The sequence below is a fragment of the Electrona antarctica genome (assembly GCF_951216825.1).
Source record: "Electrona antarctica genome assembly, chromosome: 10".
Taxonomy (NCBI): domain Eukaryota; kingdom Metazoa; phylum Chordata; class Actinopteri; order Myctophiformes; family Myctophidae; genus Electrona; species Electrona antarctica.
In genome coordinates, this window is record NC_136791.1 from 30,906,701 (window position 1) to 30,932,173 (window position 25,473).

At 40.9% G+C, this 25,473-nt stretch overlaps 1 protein-coding gene across 1 annotated transcript in view; it reads left to right on the forward strand.

Annotated features, from left to right (window-relative positions):
• The first annotated feature begins 3,736 nt into the window (after window positions 1-3,736).
• Window positions 3,737-25,473, forward strand: part of lyst (lysosomal trafficking regulator) — a 102,699-nt gene continuing 80,962 nt past the window's right edge. Inside the window, 3 exon segments of the mRNA XM_079513311.1 lie at window positions 3,737-4,262; window positions 16,766-16,857; window positions 22,895-23,093. Coding sequence (XP_079369437.1) covers window positions 4,182-4,262; window positions 16,766-16,857; window positions 22,895-23,093 — 372 coding nt within the window. The 5' untranslated portion in view covers window positions 3,737-4,181.

The following is a 25,473-nucleotide window of genomic DNA, read 5'->3' on the forward strand; positions in this document are numbered from 1 at the left end:
ATTACAGATGTATTTCTTTTTGGCAGGTTTCTCGGTTGCACTGGCTTACGGTAGCCTACTTTACACACTAACTCAATGACTCTGAGGGAGTTCCATGGGGTACCCAGCCAAATGAGCAGTACTTTAATTTCACTATAGTGCAAACAATTTAAATCAAAACACAGTCATATTCCAACAGATTTTATTATATCAGTGGAATCCTTTGAGTTTAGGGTCCGGTCCATGGCCTATTTAAACTCCATTTGCAGGTCCGTTACATGAAGTGAAGGTTTAGGGTTAGAAGAGGGTTTGGAAACCCCTGTATAGTATAAGCCAAGTGGGGCTCACTATTTGCATTGAATCCCAAAATGTTGATGATGAATTAATTCCAGTGAGGAAATCAATCGAAGTGAATATACCCTTATCATTATCACCATTATAAATTGTATGTAGGCCATCTGATCTTAAATCCAAAGACATATCTATGCACTGAGAGATGGCATAGTCTATAATTGCAGTTTTGTAAAACATAACCCAGTAGGCTATAAGCTTATAAGTTATAATATGATTATGCGTACAATATCATACGTTTCAAGGTTTCTTTCTGATTATGTCTTATTATGTAGACATAGGCTACATAAATGTAACATTATTTTGTTTGGGTTCCTATAGACACTTTAGCAACTATTAGGGGTCCTTGGCCTGAAAAGTCACCAGATTTGACCAACCTCCAGCTTTTCACAGAGGAGAAAAACTGAATTTATTTATATTTGATCCAAAATGCGTTAATAGCAGAGGCAGACTCTTCACATACTAGAGCATTTCTGAAATAAATATCAGAGCTGAAATCGACATGTAAATATGAAATAAATGCTTAAACATGTAGCTAGGTGTAATGTTAGAGACCACAGAAGTGAACCTTTCAAGTAAAGCCTGTTTTCTCAACTTGCTGTTTTCTGCAAGACATTAACATTACTCTATAAGCCACATCTCCAAAACTGGTGGTCAAACTGAACAACCAATATGTCAATTTAAGCTATGATTCCCTGCTTTCATTTGACAAAAAAGTCCCTCAGTCAAATTTGGCCATTTTTAATATTAAAGACCCCTATATAAAATAAAAAGCCACTGAGAACTGCAACAACATTATACAGCCATAATGTGGTGTAGTCCATTTTTAATATTGGTCGTGACTTTTCTTTCTTTTTTTTTTTTTTTTTTTTAAGAAATAACAAAAAAAAAAGATAAAACATTATTCAAAATAATTTCAGAAATGTTCAAAAACAATTCTATTAAAAAAAAATGGAACAAGAGGAGCTTGAAATGAACAAAGATCTTTTATTTTGGGAATGGCATTATAGGGGCACATGATGACATTATGGAACACATTGCATTGTGAGTACAAGGAATTAAGGACCCCAATAGAAACAAGCCATAGGCTTTATTGGGTTTAAATCCTCTTAGCAGAGCTTGTATATTGAACTGTACTTTCTTGTTTAATAAATTATTAAATCAATCAACCTTATACATCGGCTATTTTTTATTTGTTTTAATGAAATGAATAGGGTAATAATTTCACTTATGGTTGCTTTATATTGCACAGTTACACACACACACACACACACACACACACACACACACACACACACACACACACACACACACACACACACACACACACACACACACACACGCACACATTTTAATGACGTCATATGATAATACGCATTAATCTACAGAGTTGTACAGTATAGCTATAGCTTGGCATAGTGGGAGGAGTTAGAAAGGGGGCGGTGCAAATGTGACAGGGATCAAATGACACACAGCAGCACTTGCTGCCTGCTGCTTGACATACTGGCTAACGGATAGCGGCTTTAAAGAAACTGGAATTGCATAAGGTATGTGGGGATTGGGGAAATATATGGACACAGAAAGATTATGTCAGTCATATAATGTATTATATAGTATCTAGGCTGTGTCAGTATATCTGTGTGTTTAAGTTAGTGTGTTGTGTTGCCTTCACCTACACAAACAGTTGTGACAGCAGCCAGATGCGATGCATACTCGTGTCATGTATCTCGTGTGTCAGATACAGTAACTCACACACTTTACACTGGTTTTATTCAGACTGTCAGACATGTTATTTGGACTGCAATGCTGCTGGTATTATGGATTTTGTGTGATTATTATATTTATTAAACGTTTCGCTTGCGCTTGCCTTTACATTCTGTAACCCAGCTGTGTCAAAGGAGGAACAGTATCGTATTTGGACTTCCTTTAGGCCTCTTTCAAAATAATGATCTTCAAGACAAACTTCAGCACCAAAGGACTTTGGTGTTTCAAACTATGCCACAGAATACATTTCTGTGGCATATAAATAATTAACCTCTTTAATCCAATAAATAGTAATAATAATAATAATAAAACTTTATTTGTATAGCACCTTTTATGACATGAAATGCAGCTCAAAGTGCTTTACAGAGCAATGGAGAGGAAAAAAAAGAAAAGAAAAGCAAGGCATAAACATTAAAAAACAAGAGCAGTAATGCAATACAGTGAGGACATGAATAACAAAACAATTAAAACAAATCAATTAAAAGCAAGGGTGTAGAAGTGGGTCTTGAGCTGTGCTTTAAAAATGTCTACAGAGTCCTCCTAATGCTGGTTAGGTGCTGTAGGCTATGTGTCATGATATTCTTTCCTTGAAGTAGGCTGTGTTAAATATCTCTCTACTGTCTGTAGGTCTAAATATTCCCATAGCAATGCAAGAGTTTAGTTAACAAACTCCCCATCTCTCCAGCTCTTTAGTAAACAGAAAATACATGTTCAGGTCACGATACCAATTTCATTCAACCAGGACAGCGAACTAACATGCCGGATAAACAAGAGAAATTGGAGGTGACCAAACAATTATAATAGCAGACAAAATTGGAACCAGGGACACAAACTCATAGATAATGCTTCATCCATCCATCTTCAACCGCTTATCCGTAGTCGGGTCGCGGGGGCAACAGCTCCACCAGATTAGTGACTTCCTCCTGGGCCTTCCAAGGCCAGTGAGTCGATGTGTTTCCTCCAACTGCGCCTTGGTCTGCCCCGGGGTCTCCTCCCAGTGGGACGTGCCTCGAGGACCTCCCTAGGGAGACGCCCGAGAGGCATCCTAACCAGATGCCTGAACCACCTAAGCTGGCTCCTTTCCAGGCGAAGGAATAGATAATGCTTGTGGGATGAAATTGTTAATTAACTCACCTGTCATGAAAAAGTATTTTACATTTACTAAAGCGTTGGAGAGACGGGCAGAGCCCTTACTGTACAACACTATAGCAAAAACAATATATATTGAGCTTTAAACCTATTAACCTAAAAATATCACGATCCGTAATCACTATTCAGTATAAAGTCGTAACCTACACATTGCAGTATGTTACAGGTAATTATTTAGGGGAAATGTAATAGGTTTATTATATTTAATCTTCACTATAGAAATGTAATTTAATAGAATAATGCAACCTGTAATAGTAAGGTTGTAGACAGTACCCGGTATTCAATTTAAGGCACATATCCTTTATTGTCATTTGAATGAAAATAAATACGTGCAAATACAGAAACCATCATCAAACGGCAATACTGAGTGACAAATGGATTTCAGAGACTTGACTTGGGTTCTTAAACATAATATTCTGTATGTCTGGAGTCTCTGGACCATTATTTTGAAGGCAGAAATACTAAGTCGGAAGTGGAGTAGCTTCAATCTACGGGCAGCTATAGTCTGACTCTTGCAGGATGCTAACTAGCTGTAGCTTTCCACCCAACGGTGTGTTTGGACTGTTCTCGGTCGTCAATGCGACAGGAGGACTGGCAAACTTATTGCATGACTGGTCCGTTATTACCAGGAGGACCCTAATAAATGTGCACTAATTCCGTGTTGTTAGAGTCCAGAGTTGTATATATTTTATTATCAGCACAGTCCTTTTGATAGCTGTTCGCATTATGTTTCTTTCTCTGCAGAAGGAGCCAAATATAAAAGTGGCAGCAGAACAACCCTCGCATTTGGGAAAACATGGATCTACTATGAATGACTTGGTGGAAGCTTTCGACTTTGTATTGTTGTTGGACACACTGGATATATAAGGATATACCACTTTTTTAATTCGTGACTTCTTCTTGCCATCCTCTGTGGCTGAGTCCTTTCTAAGCAAGACATGGCTAGTCCACACATGGCTGAGCTGTCATTCGCATGGGAGAAGTACATGGACTGTCGACTACAAGGAGCAGAACTACAGGTAAGAACTTACAAGACACGTGACATAATGCAGGAATCATCATGCACCTGCCTGTATATATAGTGTATACGCCAGGCGTTATTAATTTGTCCATTTAACTTTTTTATTAACACTAGCATGTCTGAAGTAAAATGAGACAGAAGTAGCATGTGCTTAAATTCATATTTAGAATTTTTTTCAGATGTCAAAAAATTCTGAGATGATGGAATGGTGATGGATGATGATGGTCATGGAAGGGAAACTTTCTGAAAGCTTTATGGGCAAAGATGATTAACTAAAAAAACGGTCAAAATGACCTCTCAGACGTGCTAGTGTTGGGACAAAGTGGTTGTTATTGTGCTGTCAAAATGGTCAGGTTTAAGTGTAAAGTAAACTATCCTCCAGGGGGTGTATTATGCAAAATTAGATGAGTAAATAAAGAGAAAAACCTTTACTTAAGTTGTGACAACACATATTTTTCAGTGGATAAATGTTGAAGTGTGTCAGCTCAGTTTCTTATGGCTGACTGTGGGTTTAACTGTCTTAACTGCACACATGTGTATCACAGGTTAGGCTCTCACTACATTCTAGATGCAGAGTAACATAATTGACATAATGTTGACTCTTTCACTTATGTTGGCCCCATCTGTGACCTCACCTACTGTATGTGACTCATCCCAAGCTATACACTAATATATATCTCATATTAGAAAATGAAGGCCAGGCTTCACTGCATTTAGAACTGATACAGTGAATGTAACAACAATAATGTAAAATGTTATGTTATGTTAAACAAACTCAACTGATGCATGCGGTCAGTGCAAGCAAGCATGAGTTTGACTCACAATGACTGACTGCAAAGTAGACGAAGCAGGTTTCAAAAACAGATTGCACTTTGTTCGTGTAGATCTGGGATTGTGGGGTTTTTAGTATTTTCCCCCACACATACATCAATCTCTAGGCAGAATGTTCTGTAATCCCCATCAGGCTGCTGTTGCAGTTCCCTGCTTCCCTTCCTCCCTCCCCCTGGGCTGGCCCTCTATCTGTTCTCTCTCTCCCTGTGTGAACTAACAGCAGTCAGATCACGAGACAGAGATTAGGATCGCACTGCAGATCCGCTGGTGATGTGTCTGTCCTCCACACATTGATGTGTTTTTATACCTATCCCTTCCCCTCACACTCCACATGCAAAGACCTACAGTTATACAAATACAAAGACATACATACATACATACATACATACATACATACATACATACATACATACATACATACATACATACATACATACATACATACATACATAGGTATGCGGTCTAGTCTAACTGGGACTCAGGGGGGTGGACGCCTCTGCCTTGCATAGTCCCCAGTGAATAGGCAGGTTGCCCTTCACTGGTAACCTTACTTTGGATTTTTTTTTAATATATTAAGGTATTGTAGGCTGGGATTTTACAAAAAAGCCCCCCTTTTAAATACATACAGACATACAGACAGACATACATACATACTTATAAGGTATGCCATCTGGTGGCTAATGAACCAAACACACATTCTCAGAAGTTGAAGCAGTTTTAGAGGACCCACTTTTAGGCCAGTGCAACAGAGCATGCTTTTGCCTTTTTTAAAACCTTACCCATTTTAACCAAATACATACATACATACATGCATGCATATATAATGTATGGAAACATATTTATGTTTCCAGACTATTACTGCTGTTCTGTCTACCCGCCCCGGGCAGGGTTGCAGCCTCTTGATTTCTCTCTCTGAGCGGTGCCTCAGGGTTAGAGTGGCTGGATGGTAACCGCAAGGTTGCCAGTTCGAACCCGGGCTCCCCCCAGAGTTAGTGTCGAAGTGTCCTTGAGCAAGACTCTGATGCTCCTGATGTGCTGGTTGGTGCCTTGCATGGTTTCCGCCGCCATCTGTGTATGAATGTGTGTGTGAATGGGTGAATGTAATGCACATCTATGTAAAGCGCCTTGGATAAAGGCGCTATACAAATGCACCATTTACCATTTACCACTATTTAAAAAAAACTACAATTGCCCAATTATGCTCAGACATAAACCAATAAATAAACTCTCTTGGAGGAGCAGCAGCCTCCTGGCTTTCTAGGCTTACTGTTGGATGCAGTATACTCAAGTCAATCAAGTCAATAAGCTGAATGGTTTTATGGCTTGGTGCCCAGTGTTTCTCTTATAATTGTACAGGCCTGGTGGTTGGCTACCACGCCAACAAGAAGAACCCGCATCAGGCCAGCTGCAAAACCCCCATTTGTTTTGCCAAAAATAATTATGCCACAACACATATCCATTCATTTAGAAAAAATGTGGCGCTTAGTATTGTGTAATAAATGCAACATACTCTCCTTGTGATGATCAGTTGTTTTAAGTCTTGCCTACAACAAAACATGTAACATACAAATAATATAGATTGAAGACTGCATGCTGTGCCCTCCCACCACATCATTATGCCATCCTGTGGGCTGTGGGTAACTTTTAGCTCATTCAAAACTCCAGATTGAAGCGTTTGTCACATTGTTTGGTTCATGTTCGTGTTCTACGGGCTTTTAGTGGCCTTGTTTCAAGTACTTCATTGTCAAATGACATGAGTCAGTCCATGGCATTTTTATTTGAGTAAATTAAGGACTGGTTTAACAGCCTTTTGTGTGAAACTGAAAAATGAATACTTGATCTTTACTGTCAGCACCATCCTGTGCCTGCTGAATGTTCTGTAATAATTCTGCAGTTTAGTCTAAAAGCTTTTAATTTATTTTACAGCTCATAAGTGTCAGTTTTTCAATACAACTGCCTGACTGTGGAGCCTTGGATCAAGCTTCAGAAAGGTTGAATAGTTTTGGTGATCTAATATAATTTTAATAACAACATTGACAGTATTTCCCTCAAACATGTAGTCATTAGGTTGCTAATCTTCTAGGTGTCTGCTTTACATTCCTTCTGTAAATCTCTGTTTAAAGCAGATTTGACTTTTTGAACAAGTTATGTTGTAGCCTTGCATAACTAGCCTTAAATGTGATCATGAGCTCAGAATTCAACTAACAACACAAAATGTGTGGGTTGGCTTTGACAGGCTACAGGTATTTGTCAGTGTAAAATGTTACACTGACAAAAATCTTAAACATTCAAGCATCTTGACATCTAATTTACTGCATCCACAAAGTCGATTATTAAGGCCCAATTATTAGTTGCAATTTGCAAATACAAAAAAAACAAAACATGTTTTTCCTAAGTAAGCAACTACTTATGATTTAAGTTGTTGATACAACTAGTTATTCAGAGAATACAATAGTCTCTACTTCTTTTGCTGAATTCACCATAACATAGGTGGCTGGGTTTTGTTTTGTGTCGCCTATGGTCCATGCATGATTGAAGACCATGCAGTCTTGTCTTGTGTTCATCACACAATTTCTGATCCATGCAGCTGATTATCCTGATATTATATTTCAGTGTTATCCATGTGCTGCTGTATGAAAAGTCTGTGACAGACAATAACGACTCACTGGCTGACCACAGCCTGGTCATGTCCACATCAGCTTTTATTGTTCAAGCCTTAATTTGAACCCTCTCCTTCGAGTCGTTCTTGGTCTGTCCCAATTGACTTCATCATGAATAATTCATATGTCTGTGTACCTCTCAGAGTCAGATTTCCCAACTCTTTCCGAGTTCTTTTCTAACCAGAGGTTTATTGTGGGTACAAGTCTGATGATCTGTTCAACACAAACATCCTTTGTCCAGTCGTCCACTATGTAAGAGACTCCAAGACAGTCCAGTTCAGTCTACTAGGAAAGGAAGAGAATCCAAGAGAGTTGGTTTTGTTGAATTGTTGGTGGGGGGAATACAGTCACAAATTGCTTTTCCCTGGAAACGGCAGCACGGGAGAGTAAAGTCCTCATGCATTTTCGTTTCCTGCTTAATTGCTCATGCTTCATTGAGCCTTACTACTGTTGAGTGCAACAGTGTGTGGACAAATAACACAAACAAACATGCTTTGCGGTTGCTAACTGCTGGATATCTGTGTCACAAATACTACTAGTCTGTAAAAAAATAGAAGTCTTATTTGTGGAGTTATTTGCTCCTTCTATGTGTTTGTGTGTGTTTGTGTGTGTCTGTGGAGAATGGCTCTGGACTTTTCTTCACAGATTGTGAGGAAATGCGGAACGTTAGGGGCTCCTCATGACGCTCATCACCCAAATGTCAAATTAGATCAACAAGGACCAAAACCGGAAAAAAACGTTACATAAGCACCCTGTCCCCTGTCTCACGAGGACAGGATCGCATCACAACTTCCCCCGCCTCTGTCCAGTTGTAGCTTACCTAATGACCCATGCAAGTTGGGGAGAGAGAAGTCTGTAGTGTAGTGGGTGACTCAGCCAGCCGACTCATGACCAGAGCGCGCTCATGATCAACGTGGATCAAGAACCTATTAAAGCAGCATATATATAAGTAAAGTCACCGCTATCACAATGAGGAGTGTTTGAGGAACCTTGAAATACACATCCTCTTGAGTTGCAACTGACATTTAGGAGTTGCAACTGACATTTAGGATGGTAAAAGACCACAGAAGGAAAAAGCCTGAACTCTAGTAAATTAGCAACAAAGGGAGTCTACCAACGTGCCTCAAGCCCGGAACGGCTGGTCCGGTGCATCACAGGAACAAGGACACATGTTGCAGAAGGAGGAAAGAACACTGGCACAACACGGACATTTTAAGCCTTTTTATTAGGTGCTAGTATACAAAAACGACCAACGTTTCGACCTATGCTGCCTTCATCAGTCATAAAGGTGTCAGCATTTAGGGAGTCTTTAAATACAGGGTAGGTGATGAGAGCTGGGCTATCAATGAGCCAATGATAAATGGCCATGTTACATGTAATAACCACATACTGCAGTGCCAGCAGTCTATACAGGCTATGGAAAAAGATCTGTGTAACAGTTAATTAAATAAAGTAAAACAGTGTATCAACCATATAAAAGCCATGATTTTTTAAAAACATTTTATAGGAACAACAGTGAACATACACAAATAAGGGCCATGAGGCCAAATATATAAAGAAAGGAAATACAAGGGCACATTGAAAACATTACAATAATACACTCGGAGCAAGAAGTACTTTTTATTTGCATTGTAATCAGGGGATTTTAGATTGCCTCATATAAGAACTGTGTTTGAAAAATAAACAAATCATCCAGGCCGCTTCAATACTCAACTGACTGAGAGAAAACGCTATTGTTACTGCTACTGAATTAGTTATATTTTCGCTCCAAACAGACTGTATCATATATGAGTGTCATAAGTGACTGTCATAAACGATACAGAGACACCTCCCTGACAATAACGCAGAGACAGCTTATTTATTTTTGGACCACAATGCGTATAGTAGACGATATTAAGATGAACCCATGCTATAAAATTACCACCTGTGAACCAGGGGAATCGAGGGGATGAACGAGTTACGTCAGGACTTTGGCGCTCTATAAAAAACATGCTGTCACCTTTATGACTCTGATGAAGGCTGCATACTGTAGGTCGAAACGTTAGTTGTTTTTGTATACTGGCACCTAATAAAAAGGCTTAAAACGTCCGAGTTGCTCCAGTGTCCCTGAGTAAATTAGCTTTTCATTTGTTTTTGTTTTTACGTTTAGTGAATTCATTTCACGTATTTATTTATTTAATCGTGTGATTCATCTGTAAACTGTTCATTGTATTTTAAATCCCCAGGCAGTGCCTAGCCCTTGACCTCAAACAATTTAACATGTAATATGATATTACAGGAAATTAGAATGATGTGATTGTATTACTCACCACATGATTAGATTTGTGCATTATAAGGCCTGTCCTATTGTCCCCAAGTGTGTGGAAGATTAAATAATAAAGTAAACTTTTACACAACCACAGAGCGCTGGTGACACACGTCCTCCACTCCATCTAAAAAATGTCCATCTTTTTGAGGGGCACTAGTCCATCCTATTCACAGCTTTGTGTGTACAGTAGGTTTGTTTGAGCACGTGTTTGTGTTTGCAGCATGGAATGTGGTGATTTGATTGGCTGTAAGAGCGCACCTCACTTCACACAAGTAAATTGTGATTTTATTGTTTTCCCTTCTTTTTTGGCAGTTTAATTTTTATTAAATAGGGAGCATTTTTGTCTCCACCAGGCCGAAGGCATGGGGAGAGAGTATGTTTTGCACTCCATCTGTGAGTCCGTCCGTGTGTGGCTGTGTGCGTCCGTCTGTCTGTCTGTTACCAGCTAATCTCCGGTACTGTTAACCCGGTCGGTGCCAAATTGTGCACGCACACTCCCCTCATCGTTACACACTATCTCTATAGTCATGTGTTCAAGACAGATCTGTCCGATATTTCATATTCCATCCTAATTGCCTAACATTGGCTTTCAAAGTTTGCAGGATTGGCCCGTTTTGAACAAAAAGCCTCAAATCATGAACTCTGCGTGCAATTTACGTGAAATCTTTCACAGACTTTCCTACTAGGCTGAGGAATATATCCCACCCTTTATCCCACCAACAGGTGGATTTTTGCAAAACACATTTTTAGAACAAAATGCCTCAAATCATCCAATTGCCATCCAAGGCGTAAGAAGAAATGGCACCCTTTTCACATTGGCCTATTATAGCGCCACCAGGAGGCCACAACCTGACCTGCCCTGTTGGAGACCTGTCCCCCGAGGGGCACTTTATCTAGTTAAAGTAATTGGCTGTACCACCAGGCACCCGGTCCCTGATCACCTGTTATTTGAAAGAAAACTATTAAGAAAGTAATTTTTCCACACAGAAGGTCGCTTATGTATTTTCAGCTGAATTCATACAGAGGTGAGCTGAGAATGTACAGTAGGCTTGATTGATTGAATAATGTATTAACAGTTTGGAGAATTACAGTACATTTCAAGCACAACTCAATACAAAACTGTTAGCTGATAACCTGATCTGCTCTGGTGGAGACCTGTATTAGTCCTTCAGATTTTATCCAAATGTCCAGCCTGGTGGAGACCTGTGTCCCGGGGGGCACTTCTTCTAGTTTTATATTAGTCCTTCAGATTTTATCCAAATGTCCAGCCTGGTGGAGACCTCCCGAGGGGCACTTTATCTAGTTTTATATTAGTCCTTCACACTTCTTCTAGTTTTTCATCAGTTTCTTTCCTGTTTTTTCCCTTCTTATTCTTACCTCTATGCTGTCTCTTCTTACAAAATCACACCCGTGTGGACGGAGTTGTGCAACTCCGTTGGGGGTCCCCGGAAGTTCCAGACCCACAGGACCCACAGGCCCAGGGTACTGGCCCAGTTCCAGCGAGCCGCCCCGCGACCGAAATGGTTGAGAAATGACAGAGTTATCGTGTGGGGGTCCCCAGGAGGTCCCTCTACTGTACTGTACTGTCACTGTACTGTACTGTCACACCCGAAATCATCATATATACAGTTAGTGTGTTTGTGTGTGTGTATGTTAGGCTGCGGAACAGTGACACTTGGTGGTGAAAACCAACCAAACGCTATTTTCAGGCTCGGACGGACGAACCTAGGCAGCCAGCCAGGGACACAGCCAGGGACCCAGGGACACACATAGCTGTCTATAGGAGTGGTTGCTCCACTCAAAAACTAAATGATGGAGCTCACATGAAAAGAAGAATTTACACCGGTAAACCTGTGGAAAAGGTTGATTCTGAGTCTGAAACGTCACATATGGTGTGAACCCAACAGAACAAAGTGACATATTTCCAGTGATTCCAGATACACGATTATTTTCATCACGTCCTGTGTGAACACACCTTAAGATATTCATGATGTCATAACAGAATATCAAAGCACTGATCTCGGAGCACTGTGAGGAGTTGATTAGCGTACCAATCTTTATTCAATCATCAGTATTGGCAATCTGCTCTGTTATCAAATCTCACCAAACCCCTGGCTCTGGTTTGTGTGAACACGGTACTATGAGGTTAGAGCCTCAGAGGGGGAAAAAACATCTCACTGATTGTGTCTTATCTTATCTCTAACCACTTAGTTTCACTTTTACTTTAATGAGAAAACACAGGCATTGGGGGACTTCTTTTAGGCAGTGCGTCTCGTGGAGTTATCGTGGAGCTACACTGACGGCAAAAGGGAATATATATCACTGAATATATGTAAGACCTTTGTTTTTTCTTTTTAACAAATGGGTAAGAAGATCGTTTTTAAGCTATCGGGTTTATTTTGAGTGATTAAAAAGGGTATCTTTGAAAAACAAAAAAGGTCCCGCACACTGTCAGACACTTGCCAAAAAGTTGCTCTTTATTGGGTCGACGTTTCGGTCGATTAGACCTTCATCAGGACAGACAATCGACCGAAACGTCGACCAATAAAGAGCAACATTTTGGTGTGTCTGACAGTGTGCGCCTGTGCGGGACCTTTGCTTTGTTTTTCAAAGATACCCTTTTGCTCTATTGCCCTACGCACCTGTCACTAGCCTTCTGAGGTGTGCATCGGCCTTTTGCTAAAAAAAATATTTGGAGTGATGCCATTGATTGATGGCAAGGCTTCTACTCACTGCTATGCTTGGTTATTCATTAATCCACTCACAAAGCAAATCAATTACGATCTATCTATTCTGCAAACCGCTCTCCCCCTTTTTACCTTTTTATTGTCATCTGATGTAACATTCATTTCTCTCACCATATTATGTTCTTCCATGTTTTGGCCCTGCTGTCCTCTCGTCTGTCTCATCCATGCATTTCTCTTTCTCTTTCCCCCCTTCCTCCTCCTCCTGTCTCCTGCGTGATCTTGTCCAGCCCCCTGGTGTGCAGTGTGACCCTCCCTGTCCCTCCTCCTCCCTTGAGGTAACTCACTGCTGTTCCCCGGGAGGGGAGGAGGGCGGCGGGTGGGCTTCCCTCAGCTGCTGAAGCCCCACCCTCCTCTCTGCCCCCTCCTTCCTCCTCCTGCCCACTGACTCTGGTGAGTGTGTGTGTGGCTGTCTCTGTGCACACTGTAACTGTACTCTCCTCCTGTCACTGCTCTGCATCACAACAACTGTCATCCATTGTAACATTTTTGTCATGCAACTCGTCACTGTCGGGCAGAAACCTCACATTTCATCTTTTTATGGGTTTTGTTCTCATAGATTCTATTTTTTTGCATCTTGTTTGCAAGTAGGCTGTGTAAAGGGCCTTTCAAACGTGAAGCGATATAACGCACCTATAGTTCATTTCAAGACCTGCGTTTTTGCGCAGAGCAGTCGCGGTGCGACAACGCAAGTGTATTTACGTGAGCGCCGCCCTGTGAATTTGTTGCGCGTGTGCTCGTTTCGTGCACACACACGCCCGCGACTCACCAGACCTGGATTTTGTTTAGCTTTTTTTTTTTACGCTTGCGTTGTTGCGCCCCTCTTGAAAGGCCCTTAAGAGTACCATTTTTGTTTTTGTTCCCAGTTACTCAGACATTGTTGCAGCAACGATAAGACGAATGCCCTATTGTTTATTTTGACAGAGTTGTGAAATGGTAGTGAAAGTAGCTGATCTAAAGGAGCTTGCACACTGCTGCGTTTTTCTGAAACACGGTGGAAAAAAACGGCGTCTCTCTCAGAACTTTGTTCCGATATTGGGGTCTGAAAACACAGCGGTGTGCGGGGACATTAATGATTATTTAACCAATGAAATGATTATCAGGAGCTTTTGACTAAATAATAACTACATTGGATCCATTTGGAAGCTCAACACATAGACGTTTTCTTTTTTCATTTTCTGAATACTAACGGTTTCCGAATTAACGATGTGTACACACATGCACACACACACACGCACGCATGCGCGCGCGCAAACACACACACACACACACGCACACGCACACGCACGCACACACACGCACAAACACACACACGCACACACATGCGCGCACACACACACTCACACACGCGCAAACACACACACACACACACACACATACACAACGCCTGTATAAAACTCATTTGGATGTATTGATTTTACAGCCCAACGCTAACTCTGAATTGCCATACAAACACAGGAAATCAAATTAGTTGATCTTCCACTGTGGTTACACAGAGGAAGGAAGCTGACTCACTCACCCAACTGCTAAACAGTTTCGATATGAGAGATGTGTTGTTGTAGAAAGTGGTCAGTTACGGTCAGGATTCAGGAAAACTGAGAATGTCATGGTCAGGTCAAGTATGGGCACACAAAATGAAATGGTTACAAATACCTGGTGCTTTCTGTTCAGTGAAGAATTATACCATACCTACATAAATTAACAGAAATGTTTCCATAGATTGCTTAGTGTTCTGTGACTTTCTAATACAAAACAATTATTAATTACCAGCTGCATTATTTATTATTATCTGCGGGGGTCCGCAGTTTCAGCACAGTAGTTTAGGTAGGAACCAAAATTCTCTAAGTCGCTCCACACGTCCCAAACTCTTCTCCCTTCTGGCTCCAAAACTGTGGAATGCACTTCCTGTTGCAGTCAGAACTGCAGCATCACTCCCAATCTTCCGCCGCAGTCTGAAAACCCACCTTTTCAGACTCCATCATGGCCCATAGCACTTACCCTACCCCCTTAGATAGCATTTGATACAGACTTTTAGCATGTTATGTAGACAGCACTATAATTGCATTGTATGTAGTCATAGCACGTCATAGTACATATGTATAGCTTAGTATAGCATATCTGTATAGTTTCATTATATAGATATTCCACTGTTACGTTCTTAGCTTACACATGTTTCATGATAAATGCTTTTTATATATGTGATGTATTCCCATGCTTTTTGTTCTTGCTTAAGGTAAATCGCTCTGGATTAAGAGCGTCTGCTAAATGCCTAAATTGTAAATTGTTTGTTTCCGCCCGAACATATTTGCCATGCGCACATACGTCAGCCAATGAGAAAACCAGCTGGACTAGCTTGCACATCGATTACAGAACAGACTCAGCTTACTATTGCATAGTAGCTGGTAAAAAAAGAAACCATTAAATAAATAAACCTACAAAGAAATACCGTTCATACATTGTACAGTAAATTGAAGACATGAGAGTGCCAGAGATGAGCACTCGGTTGAGCACTTGGTTTTTAGTGGGATACATTGTAAATGTCAATTGGCATCTATTCTGCATTGAGCGTAACTTTTTTTTTTGCTTGGCTTTTAGCTTTGCATTTATTTTTTAAAATGTTGTGTTGCAGTCTGCCTTAAGACTGATCGGTCACATATATTTAGTTTTCCATGACCTGCTCCATGCGTGGGGTTATTGTAGAACAAGACCAGACTACGTGTAATGTGCCTGGTAGTATTTGCTATCTCCTCTTCAGCTTTGTGACCCAGACAGACAGTGCAGACGGATCAGTGAGGGAGTGTGGCGGCGTGGGTTGAATGAATCCAGTCAGTGGTGTCAGATTAGCAGTGACACAGAGCTAGCATCTCAGTAGATCCTCCTGTCCAGCATATATCTCTACGGGGATAAGGGGTGGGGGTGGATGGACAAGGGCTTGTGGAGATCCCATTATGCCCAGAAGGTATTTACACGCTCACGCCTCACACAGTAACAACATTGGACTTAAAAGGGCTTTTCCCAACCTTCAGGGGTGTGTGTGTGTGTGTGTGTGTGTGTGTGTGTGTGTGTGTGTGTGTGTGTGTGTGTGTGTGTGTGTGTGTGTGTGTGTGTGTGTGTGTGTGTGTGTGTGTGTGTGTGTGTGTGTGTGTGTGTGTGTGTGTGTGTGTGTGTGTGTGTGTGTGTGTGTGTGTGTGTGTGTGTGTGTGTGTGTGTGTGTCTAGAAATTGTAACATGTGTATGTCTTTTCCTCTTGAGTTATTTGTAAAAGAGAGAGCGTGCTATGTGTGCTTGTGACTGAGTGATGTTACCACATGATTTAGTTATAATAAAGTCATTAGTTGTTATTCCTGTTGGAGTCCAACCGATGACATATTTTTGGGTCCAATGGCGATCCCTATTTTGGAGTCTTAAACCACAGTTTACTTTGTATACTTTGTCAAAAAGTGCTACAGTACATTTTCAAATCAATTTGAAAAACATAAACCAATATTAATGTTTCTATTTGAGAACATTCACAACATGTTTGTAGATTGGCTAATTGTAAACCTTTGAAAATATTGGCCTATAATGACATTCCCAAAATAGTGGTTACAAATCGGACACATAATTGCTGATACCGATGTGGTCTAAAGTCAAATATTGTCTGGCTGATATACAGTATCTGCCAAATCGTATATGGATCCGTTTAATCCCTGTAAAAACATAGAATAAACGTTGACAGCGTTTATGTGTACCGTATATGTGTGTGTGTAAACGCTACATACAGTGTGTGTAGTGTATACACACATTATGTGATACGTGTTCTGCATTTGGTTCTGTGACGTACTTGAAAAGGAATGCTCACTGACTGTATATTTCATTGATTGTTTTTCTGCTACTCCTTGTGTAACATCCCATCATTGATTGTTTTTCTGCTACTCCTTGTGTAACATCCCATCGTTGTGTCCTCGTCTCTCGTCAGGTCAGCTTGCAGTGTCTGGAGAACTTCCTGTGTCTCTTCCACTGTGTGCGGCAGCTCCACGGCCACGGCAGTAAGGATGCTCTGAAGTTCTGGTAGGTGTTCACTCTGTTCACTTCAATTGATACATTATAAGGCAGTGGTTCCCAAACCTTTTCATGTCAAGGACCCCCAAATTGACACTAATTAGCCCCGCAGACCCCCATTTGAAAAGATATTCCAGGGACCCCCATGAGATTTTACGGCTCTAGCAGTGATTCTCAACCCATTTAATTTCAAGGACCCCCAGTTTGACATGCATATTAGTCTAGAGACCTCCATTTAATGGCATTTCTATCTCTGGGACCCCAATTTATATTGTAAAATCAATGTTAATTTAACTCAGAGTTAAATTAACATTGATTTTTTGAGCTGGGTACCCCCTGGAACTCCCTCAAGGACCCCTGGGGGTCCCCGGACCCCACTTTGGGAACCACTGCATTAGGGTCCTCACTGCTCTTTAATACAATTCTAAAGTGCTTTATAAATAACCTTAGACGGTACAGTAGAAAAAGAGTTTCATGAAACATGGGAATGATCCATCCATGATGTCACTCTATAGTCTATGCCATCAAATGATGTCAGAACTAAATCACTCAAGAACAGATGGGGAAGATTTTCACAAAATCTGTTGGGAATGATCAGTGTGCTTGCTTAGATGAAAATACTAACTTTGGATTGAAAAGGTCAAACATTTTCATTCAATTCGTCTCTTGATGATGAACTTTTGGGTTGAAAAGTCAAATAACTAGGTCACAAGGGCAAAGGCAAAATTGTATAATTACTCATATGGGATCTCTTGACAGTTGGCATAGTGTTGGAGGAGGTATGCACTCCACTGACTGAAGCTTCTAGTGTGATACTTGCACTAACTGTTTGAGCCACCAGATTGCCTGCAGGGACCTCTTTAACAAGGCACATGGAGTCATGGATAGATCTCACTTTTGGCTTACTGTGGGTAATTACCACAGTAGGTACCACAATTATTGCGAGGTCGCGTGCACGCATCCGCCTGGGTGACGGCAGACTGCTGTACTGTTCTGTACTGTACTGTACTGTACTGTACTGTACTGTACTGTACTGTACTGTACTGTGCGTGCACTGGCGCTTTACATGGGCGGGTCAGATCAACAACATATGGAATTAATTCTGTACTGGCCATATATGGAGCGTGTCTTGAGTGTACAGGGTTTGATGAGGTCAGATCAACATATGGAATTGGGCAAGTGCTGGCGATTGGCATGGGGGGTGAGATCATCATATGGAATTAATTCTGTACTGGCCATATATGGAGCGTGTCTTGAGTGTACAGGGTTTGATGAGGTCAGATCAACATATGGAATTGGGCAAGCGCTGGCGATTGGCATGGGGGGTGAGATCATCATATGGAATTAATTCTGTACTGGCCATATATGGAGCGTGTCTTGAGTGTACAGGGTTTGATGAGGTCAGATCAACATATGGAATGTCGGAACAGGAAGGACGGGTGGGGAAGGATCAACATATGGAATGTCAGAACAGGTCAGCTCCATATATTTTCCTTTTTATAGAGGAATAGGTATACAGTAGGCTGACAGCGCTCATGGAGTGAATTTTCATTTTTATGCTGACGATACTCAGCTATATCTTTCTGTATCCCCGGATGACCCCTCTGCCCTTGACCCATTGTTTACCTGTCTATCCAGCATTCCTTCGGTCTGAGTTTGAACTATTGCCCTCAGGTCGTCGGCTGAGGGTGCCCACTACAAAGACTAATCGGTTCAAACTATCCTTTGTCCCGGCTGCTATTCAACTGCTGAACAGTGAATGTCATGAATTCTCTGTCTCTAGTGCCCTGTTCTTAGATCTAAGTCTTGTATTGAATGTTGTTGTTGTGTGTATTTTTTACTATGATCTGGCTGCAAACCAATTTCCTGCAAGGGACAATAAAGCTAACCTTGAACCTTGAACCTTTACATGCTGGATGAGTGAGAACTTCTTAAAACTATACGAGGACAAGACAGAAGTTCTCATAGTTGGTTCAAATGAGCAATAGGTTCAATAGGCTCGCTTCACTCTTAAAAAAATGTAATTCAATGTAATTTATTTGATACTGAAGTAGGCCTAAACATGTTTGTTTAATTTCAAAGTTTTTATATTTAAATGAGATGAAGAAAGTCCCTACTCACACCACATTTCTCTGCGAATGGTTTTACTACTGCCACATGTCGACAGGTGTGTGTAGGCTAAAGAGGCTTTAGGGAAACAGGTTTGTTTATGTATTCATGCAGGAGGCCTTACGTGCGCAATGAGGACAGGTAATAATAAACTTTATTTATATAGCACCTTTCATGCCAGAAATGCATCGCAAAGTGCTTTACAAGGCAGAGAACAAACATATAAAATACAATCATATAAAATATACCCACATATACATCAGCAAACGAGCAGAAACGAAATAAAGTTGAGCCAATTAACAATAGCAAAGGGCATAAAACCGGCAGCAAATCGAGCAGTTCAATATGACAATAAAACAATAGCATAGATAGAGCATAAAACCGGTGAGTAGATGAATAAGAACACTCAATTAAAAGCAATAGTGAAAAGATGAGTCTTGACCTGTGCTTTAAAAATATCTACCGAGGGAGCCTGTCTAAGCTGAAGTGGAAGTTTATTCCAGGCCGTCGGGCCGTAAAAGCAGGCACCTCGAGCAGGCACGCACCTGAGGACCTAAGATGGCGGCCTGGGACATAACTAGGCAGGCATTCGAGGAGGTAGGAAGGTGCAAGACCATTTAGAGCTTTATATACAAGTAAAATAACTTTAAAATCAATCCTAAAAACAACTGGGAGCCAGTTTAATGAGGCTAGAACTGGCGTGATATGCTCTCATTTTAGTTCTTGTTAAAACCCTGGTATGGCTGTGCTCTAATCTAGGTTGTCTATTTCTATGTTGTTGTGTTTGACAGTGTTTCCCAAAAAAGTACATAGTGTCTGATTGGCTGCCATGCAGCCAATTAGGCCGCACACAGGCTTCTGTTTGCGGCCTAGAGGGGTGTGTTCAAGCTACATTCAACACAAAATGTGCTGTAGGTGTCCATGTGTTTTGAATATTGTATTGAATTAATTGTCTATTAAATATTTACAGAACATTGCCTTCCGAAATATTTTCATGCTCAAATATAATTATATTCCTAGTCTGCTGCCTTCCTTTGGTGTTATTTGTCTGCATATTTAATTTTTCATGTGCAATATTTCTCAAAAAACCTCTAGCTGATCAAGTGTGTGGTTGAGTCTCTAGGCTTAGCGCGGCTATTTGAATGATCAAAGCATATCTGTTGATAGTGGTTTGTGTGGTTGGCTAATGAAAGATTCCATGGACAACACACCCTAGTTCTACCTTTAAGCGGGCACCAGATAACTTTCTACTTGTTTCATTCGTCAGAACATGGAGTACATTAAGATAATTATTAAGATAATAAGTATTAGTTGTGGTCACAGTGTTGCCCAACGTTGGACACAATGCAGCCAATGCATAAATGCAATAAAACTATGTTCACCTTTTTACCAACCGTTTAGTTTGATTTCTGTCCAGAACCTTCTCAGACATTTTCATAAAGTGGCCATAAATCTAGATATATTATGTAAAGGGGATTAAAATAATGTCATGAATCGATTCATGTAGGGATACACAGACACATGTAGCTTTAATGCTGCTATGTGATAGCATGTCTATTACAGCCTCTTGGCTGTGACTCTGAACATTTTAAGTGTGAACTGTGACAAAAAGATTTTCATTCAATTCAAATTTTGTAAAGTGAAAGGAATTTGTAAGATTGAAAGGATATCAAATATGCATCAAAGATTTTATATTTTCAAATGGTCCTGATGCAGAAGATGAGATGAAGTGAACATGAGTGTGGGTGTGTTGAAAAAGTGCGGGTGAAAGCCGGTCATGTCCTAGTAGTGTATTCAAAATTGTCGACAACTGTGGATTCATTGTCACTGGCATATGTATTCACGTTCACAGTCAGGAGCCATGCTTCTGTTGAGATCTGAGATCTCATCCTATGGTTTTCAAAGTGCGGTTCAGGATCCTTGAGTTTATTGCAGAAAGTCTCCGTATAAGGAAGGACTTGCAACTTATCACAGCTCTAGCACTTGTATTTTATTAAGCTGCCTCCTCCTAGCAGACATGGGTGTCCCATAGTTTATGGAAAACCTATTGTGGTGTTGGTAGTGTCGAGGTCTTGCAGAGGGCAATGGGGGCTTGTCCATATGCCTGAGGCCAGTCCCAGTTACCATGTGACATCACATGCTTTCATGTGATACGCTGATCAACTCCAAATCTGGAAAGCTTCCATTTGAAATTCCAATTTAATGGAATTTGTGCTGCAGAACAGAAAATGCAGTCATCGCTCCTGTGAGGAGGTATGCGGACACAGGCCGTAGAGCTACAGTTAACCTTGGACTATACACAGCAAGATGAATGGAATAAAAGTGCTGGTGGTTCCAATATTTGGTGAGATGATAATGACTGTATTATAGTTATGCAACTTATGTTTTGTGATTATGGCCTTATGTGGGGAATGGAATGGATGCGTCTTTAATATTCCTGTTAGACTGGCAATGAAATTTGTCTTATTCTATTGTAGTAATGAGATAAGAGCATTAAATCGACAATTGCAGAAATGTAAATTTATTGTGTTTGTTCTTAGTAGCAAAACTGTGACTATTTTGTCATAATATAGGGGTGTGTGTAACCAAACCAATTGAATGGGGAGGTGATTGAGGCGTGTGTAACGCATGATTATGTTTCAAATACAGTAAGTCTTTGCGTGGATGGTTTAGTTAGTGAAGCGCTAGGAAAGTATCAATGTAGCCAAATGGACCTAATGTCCATTTACATTTGTACACTTTCTGAGAAATGTATACATGAACACAGGGATTTAGCTTTAGCTATATTAGCACAATATAGGCTGCAGTAATTTCAGGCTTGGCCTACATGGTTGGTGTAAGATTGGTGTCCTAAGGTCGTTGCTGTCTGGTGGAAACCTTGTCGATCGCCTATTTTCACTACTTGTGTATGACACTCTTGTGCATTAGTAGGGTATAAATTTACGAAAAACCCCCCACAAAAAGGTTGAAATGGAGATACAATGTTTCTGCCCGACAGTGACTAGTCTGTACTCGTGTGTACTTTATTAGTGTCCTTCCCAAGCATTTCCAAAACATTGACCGTGGCCCGCCGTCGTCAAGCGTAATTATTTTCACATGGTCCAACTTTGTAGGTTTCTAAACAAACTAAATGAAATGGACTGTGTGGAACACTGGGTCGTACGCAGGACGTTTGGGAGGATCATTTCTGCTGATGAATGATGAATCCCAGCATAGGGCCATTAAGTTTGGTGCTGTCAATGTACGTCAGAAGAATAATGCAATTTACAATGCAATTATTTTCTGTCACGTGGTGGCCCTTGCCATGGCACCCTAGCCTAGACATAATTTTACCCTTGGGGAAAACTAATTGGGGTACCCTGCTGTAGAGAGTAAATGCATAATACATTTACATATACATTACATTTAATTAGCAAAATTCTGCTCGGGAAGTTGAGTCATTTCCAGTGTTTCAAAACGTTTCCCTCACTAAATGCTTTCAATTGCATTTGCAATCTTAGGAGTTACATCCTTATTATGGATGTCCCAATACACATTTTTCGTTCCCGATCCGATCCCGATACCACAATTTCTGTGTTAGCCGATACCGAATACCAATACCAGTGTTGTGATCTCGTGTTGTGTTTATAGCTATCTAGCTATATATCTGGTGTTGTGTTTATAGCTATCTAGCTATATATCTCGTGTTGCGTTTATAGCAGACTCCTCACTCAAATGTGCACTTGCAGTTTGGGCAACTCAAAAGCAAACTCCACATGCCCCAACATTGTATTTACCTGCCATAGTGTCAACCCCATACCCCTGTGTCGGATCAGTGGTTAGACTGGCATATTCGCCGATACCGATATGACCCGCTATGACAAATAATGGCCGATACGATACAGTATCGGGACATCTCTAATCCTAATGTTGAATGTTTGTTTCTCCTCACTTTTAGCTCAGACATGAGTGGCGCCAGCAACACTCTGGCGAGGGAGTTCCTGACTGATGTACATCAGCTGTGCAGCGCGGTGGCCCAGAGGGCGGAGACGCGAGAGGACGATGAGGAGGAGAGTCACATGGTGGCGCTGGGAGAGTACCTGGTCAGGGGACGCGGCTTCCTGCTGCTCAGCACCCTGGACTCCATCATTGACCAGGTCAGATGTTAGGGCCGTCGTCACCATCTCTGTCAGCTTGGCAGTGGTGGGAAAAAGTACTCGATTGTTTTGAAAACAATGCAACGCATTGTGAGCTTGTAGATCTGCTATTTTCAAAAGGCCAAAATGTATTTAGGGCTGAAGTGGTTGATATGATATGATATGATAGGATATAGTACTTTGTCAGTTTGCACTGAAATTAGTTTTGCGACCCAGCGGCCTTGTATGCAACACATATACACACATTTGACATAACACAAGACAAAAAATACAGTTACATACATAGAAACATAAGGCCACAGAGCAATGTCCACAGCTCAGTCTAGTCCTGGCCAAAATCCTGATTAAGCCTCAGAGTCGACTGATGGACAAAAGACCTTCAGTCTGACCTTATTGTATGCTGGAACACCATATCTCCTTCCTGAAGGCAGCAACCTATACTCTCCATGCAAAACATGGCTAGTATTAGACGTGATATTCCTTGCTAACCTTAGGATGCTGTTATCATACAGTACGTGGATGTATAGAACCTCTGAAGTGGTTAATGTGTGTTTTGTAATAATAATCAAAAATCTACAAAGTAACTAGTAACTAAAGTTTTCAAATGATTGTAGTGGAGTAAAAGTATAATATATCCAGAAGTAAAAGTACAGAACATTTGACATACTGAAGTAAAGTATAAATAGCTCAAAATTGTACTTAAGTAGATTTTAGGCCTAGGCTAGCTCTGGTCCATAGCTCTAATGCGTTGCATTTAGAACTATGTTACTCTCGACTTCCGCCGCTCGCATGAATGCAGACCAGCCTCTCGTCTTTAGCGTAAATAAAAAGAACGTTTTTGCTACTCACCAAAACAAAGGCGGGTTGTGTCATTAGAAAGCCTACTTTCCTTAGTGGAAGCACTCTGAGCCCCCCACCACACGTATAAACGGTACTTTTTGGCCAGAAAGGGATTTTTTTTTCACAAATATTGTTTGAGGCAATTCTCTGGGCAATATCGGTAGAAGTCGCAGTGGAGTAACTAAAAGTATTTCTTTTCCGGTGGAAACAAAGGAAAGTAGGCTTTCTAATGACACAACCTGCCTTTGTTTTGGTGAGTAGCAAAAACGTTATTTTTATTTACGCTAAAGACGAGAGGCTAGTCTACAAACTCTGCATTCATGCGAGCGGCAGAAGTCGAGAGTAACATAGCTCTAAATGCAACGCATTAGAGCTATGGACCAGAGCTAGCCTAGGTCTATGGCGTAGTTCCTTTTACAGTCTCCTGGCTTGGTTGCTCTGTCAAAGGCTTTATCCAAATAGGCTACTATACTGACGTCTAAATGTGCTCTTGCTCTACTGCAGCAGCACCAGGGCTGAGGTTGAACTGAAGTCAGTTAGAGATCATTGTTTTTTTGTTCATCTTTTTACAGCACCTCCATTTCTATGGTATTTTCCATGGACTGTTTCCATGCCTGCTAAACTATCTTCCTGAAAGACTTATCCATGGCAGTCGTTCAAGCTTAACACATTGATTATTTACCCTTAATGGTCTTATGCACATTAAATGGATGGTTTACATACACGTAAGGTTACATTTTCATAATTTAACCCGAGATAGTTAACCACTTAAACCCTAAATGCTTCGTTGCCCGGTGTCCCCCAGGGGTCTGTCTTATATACCCACTCCTTTTTCCCCTCTACACTAAATATCATATAGTCGATCTACACGCTGACAACGCGTCACGTGGCAGCGCTTTGTGATCTTGTAGATCTGCTATTTTTGCAGAATGTTTGTCCATTTATTAAGTGGTACAGTAGCTAGTCTCTGCTTGGGGGAATTTACTCCTGGAACAGATGCACAGTTAACTTTATACAAAGCTTAAAAGCTACAGTATTAGTGACCAGTGACCTAGTGACCTTACCAGACAAGGCTGCCTCACATGCAGGAGGAAGTGATAGACAGGCTGTGGCCATCTGTGCAAACATTGACCTAACAATAGCCAAATACAGTGGCCTATTATATTGATATTATATTGATATTGTGTGACATGAGACTTGATATTGTGTGGAAATGTTGATATTGCCCCCCCCCCCCCCCCCCCCCCCTTTACAGAACCGAACTAAGTTTTTTTTTCGGCTGTAAAATAGTGAGAGTATCAATCGGCCCTTAAGGCAGACAGATGTTTTGGTGAGGAAGCAGTCCTACGAGGCGGAGGCACATTGGTTTTTCTTATAAGGGCAAATCTTTTATACATTATACGGTACAGTATGAGAATTTGCGCTTGTTTTTGCCATGACATTAAAGGAGAATTCCATGCTAGAAGGCTTTCTTACCTTTATTTGTAGTTGTTACGTCCTCACCAAAGAGGTCCAGGTGTTATTTTGTGCAAAAGCGCAT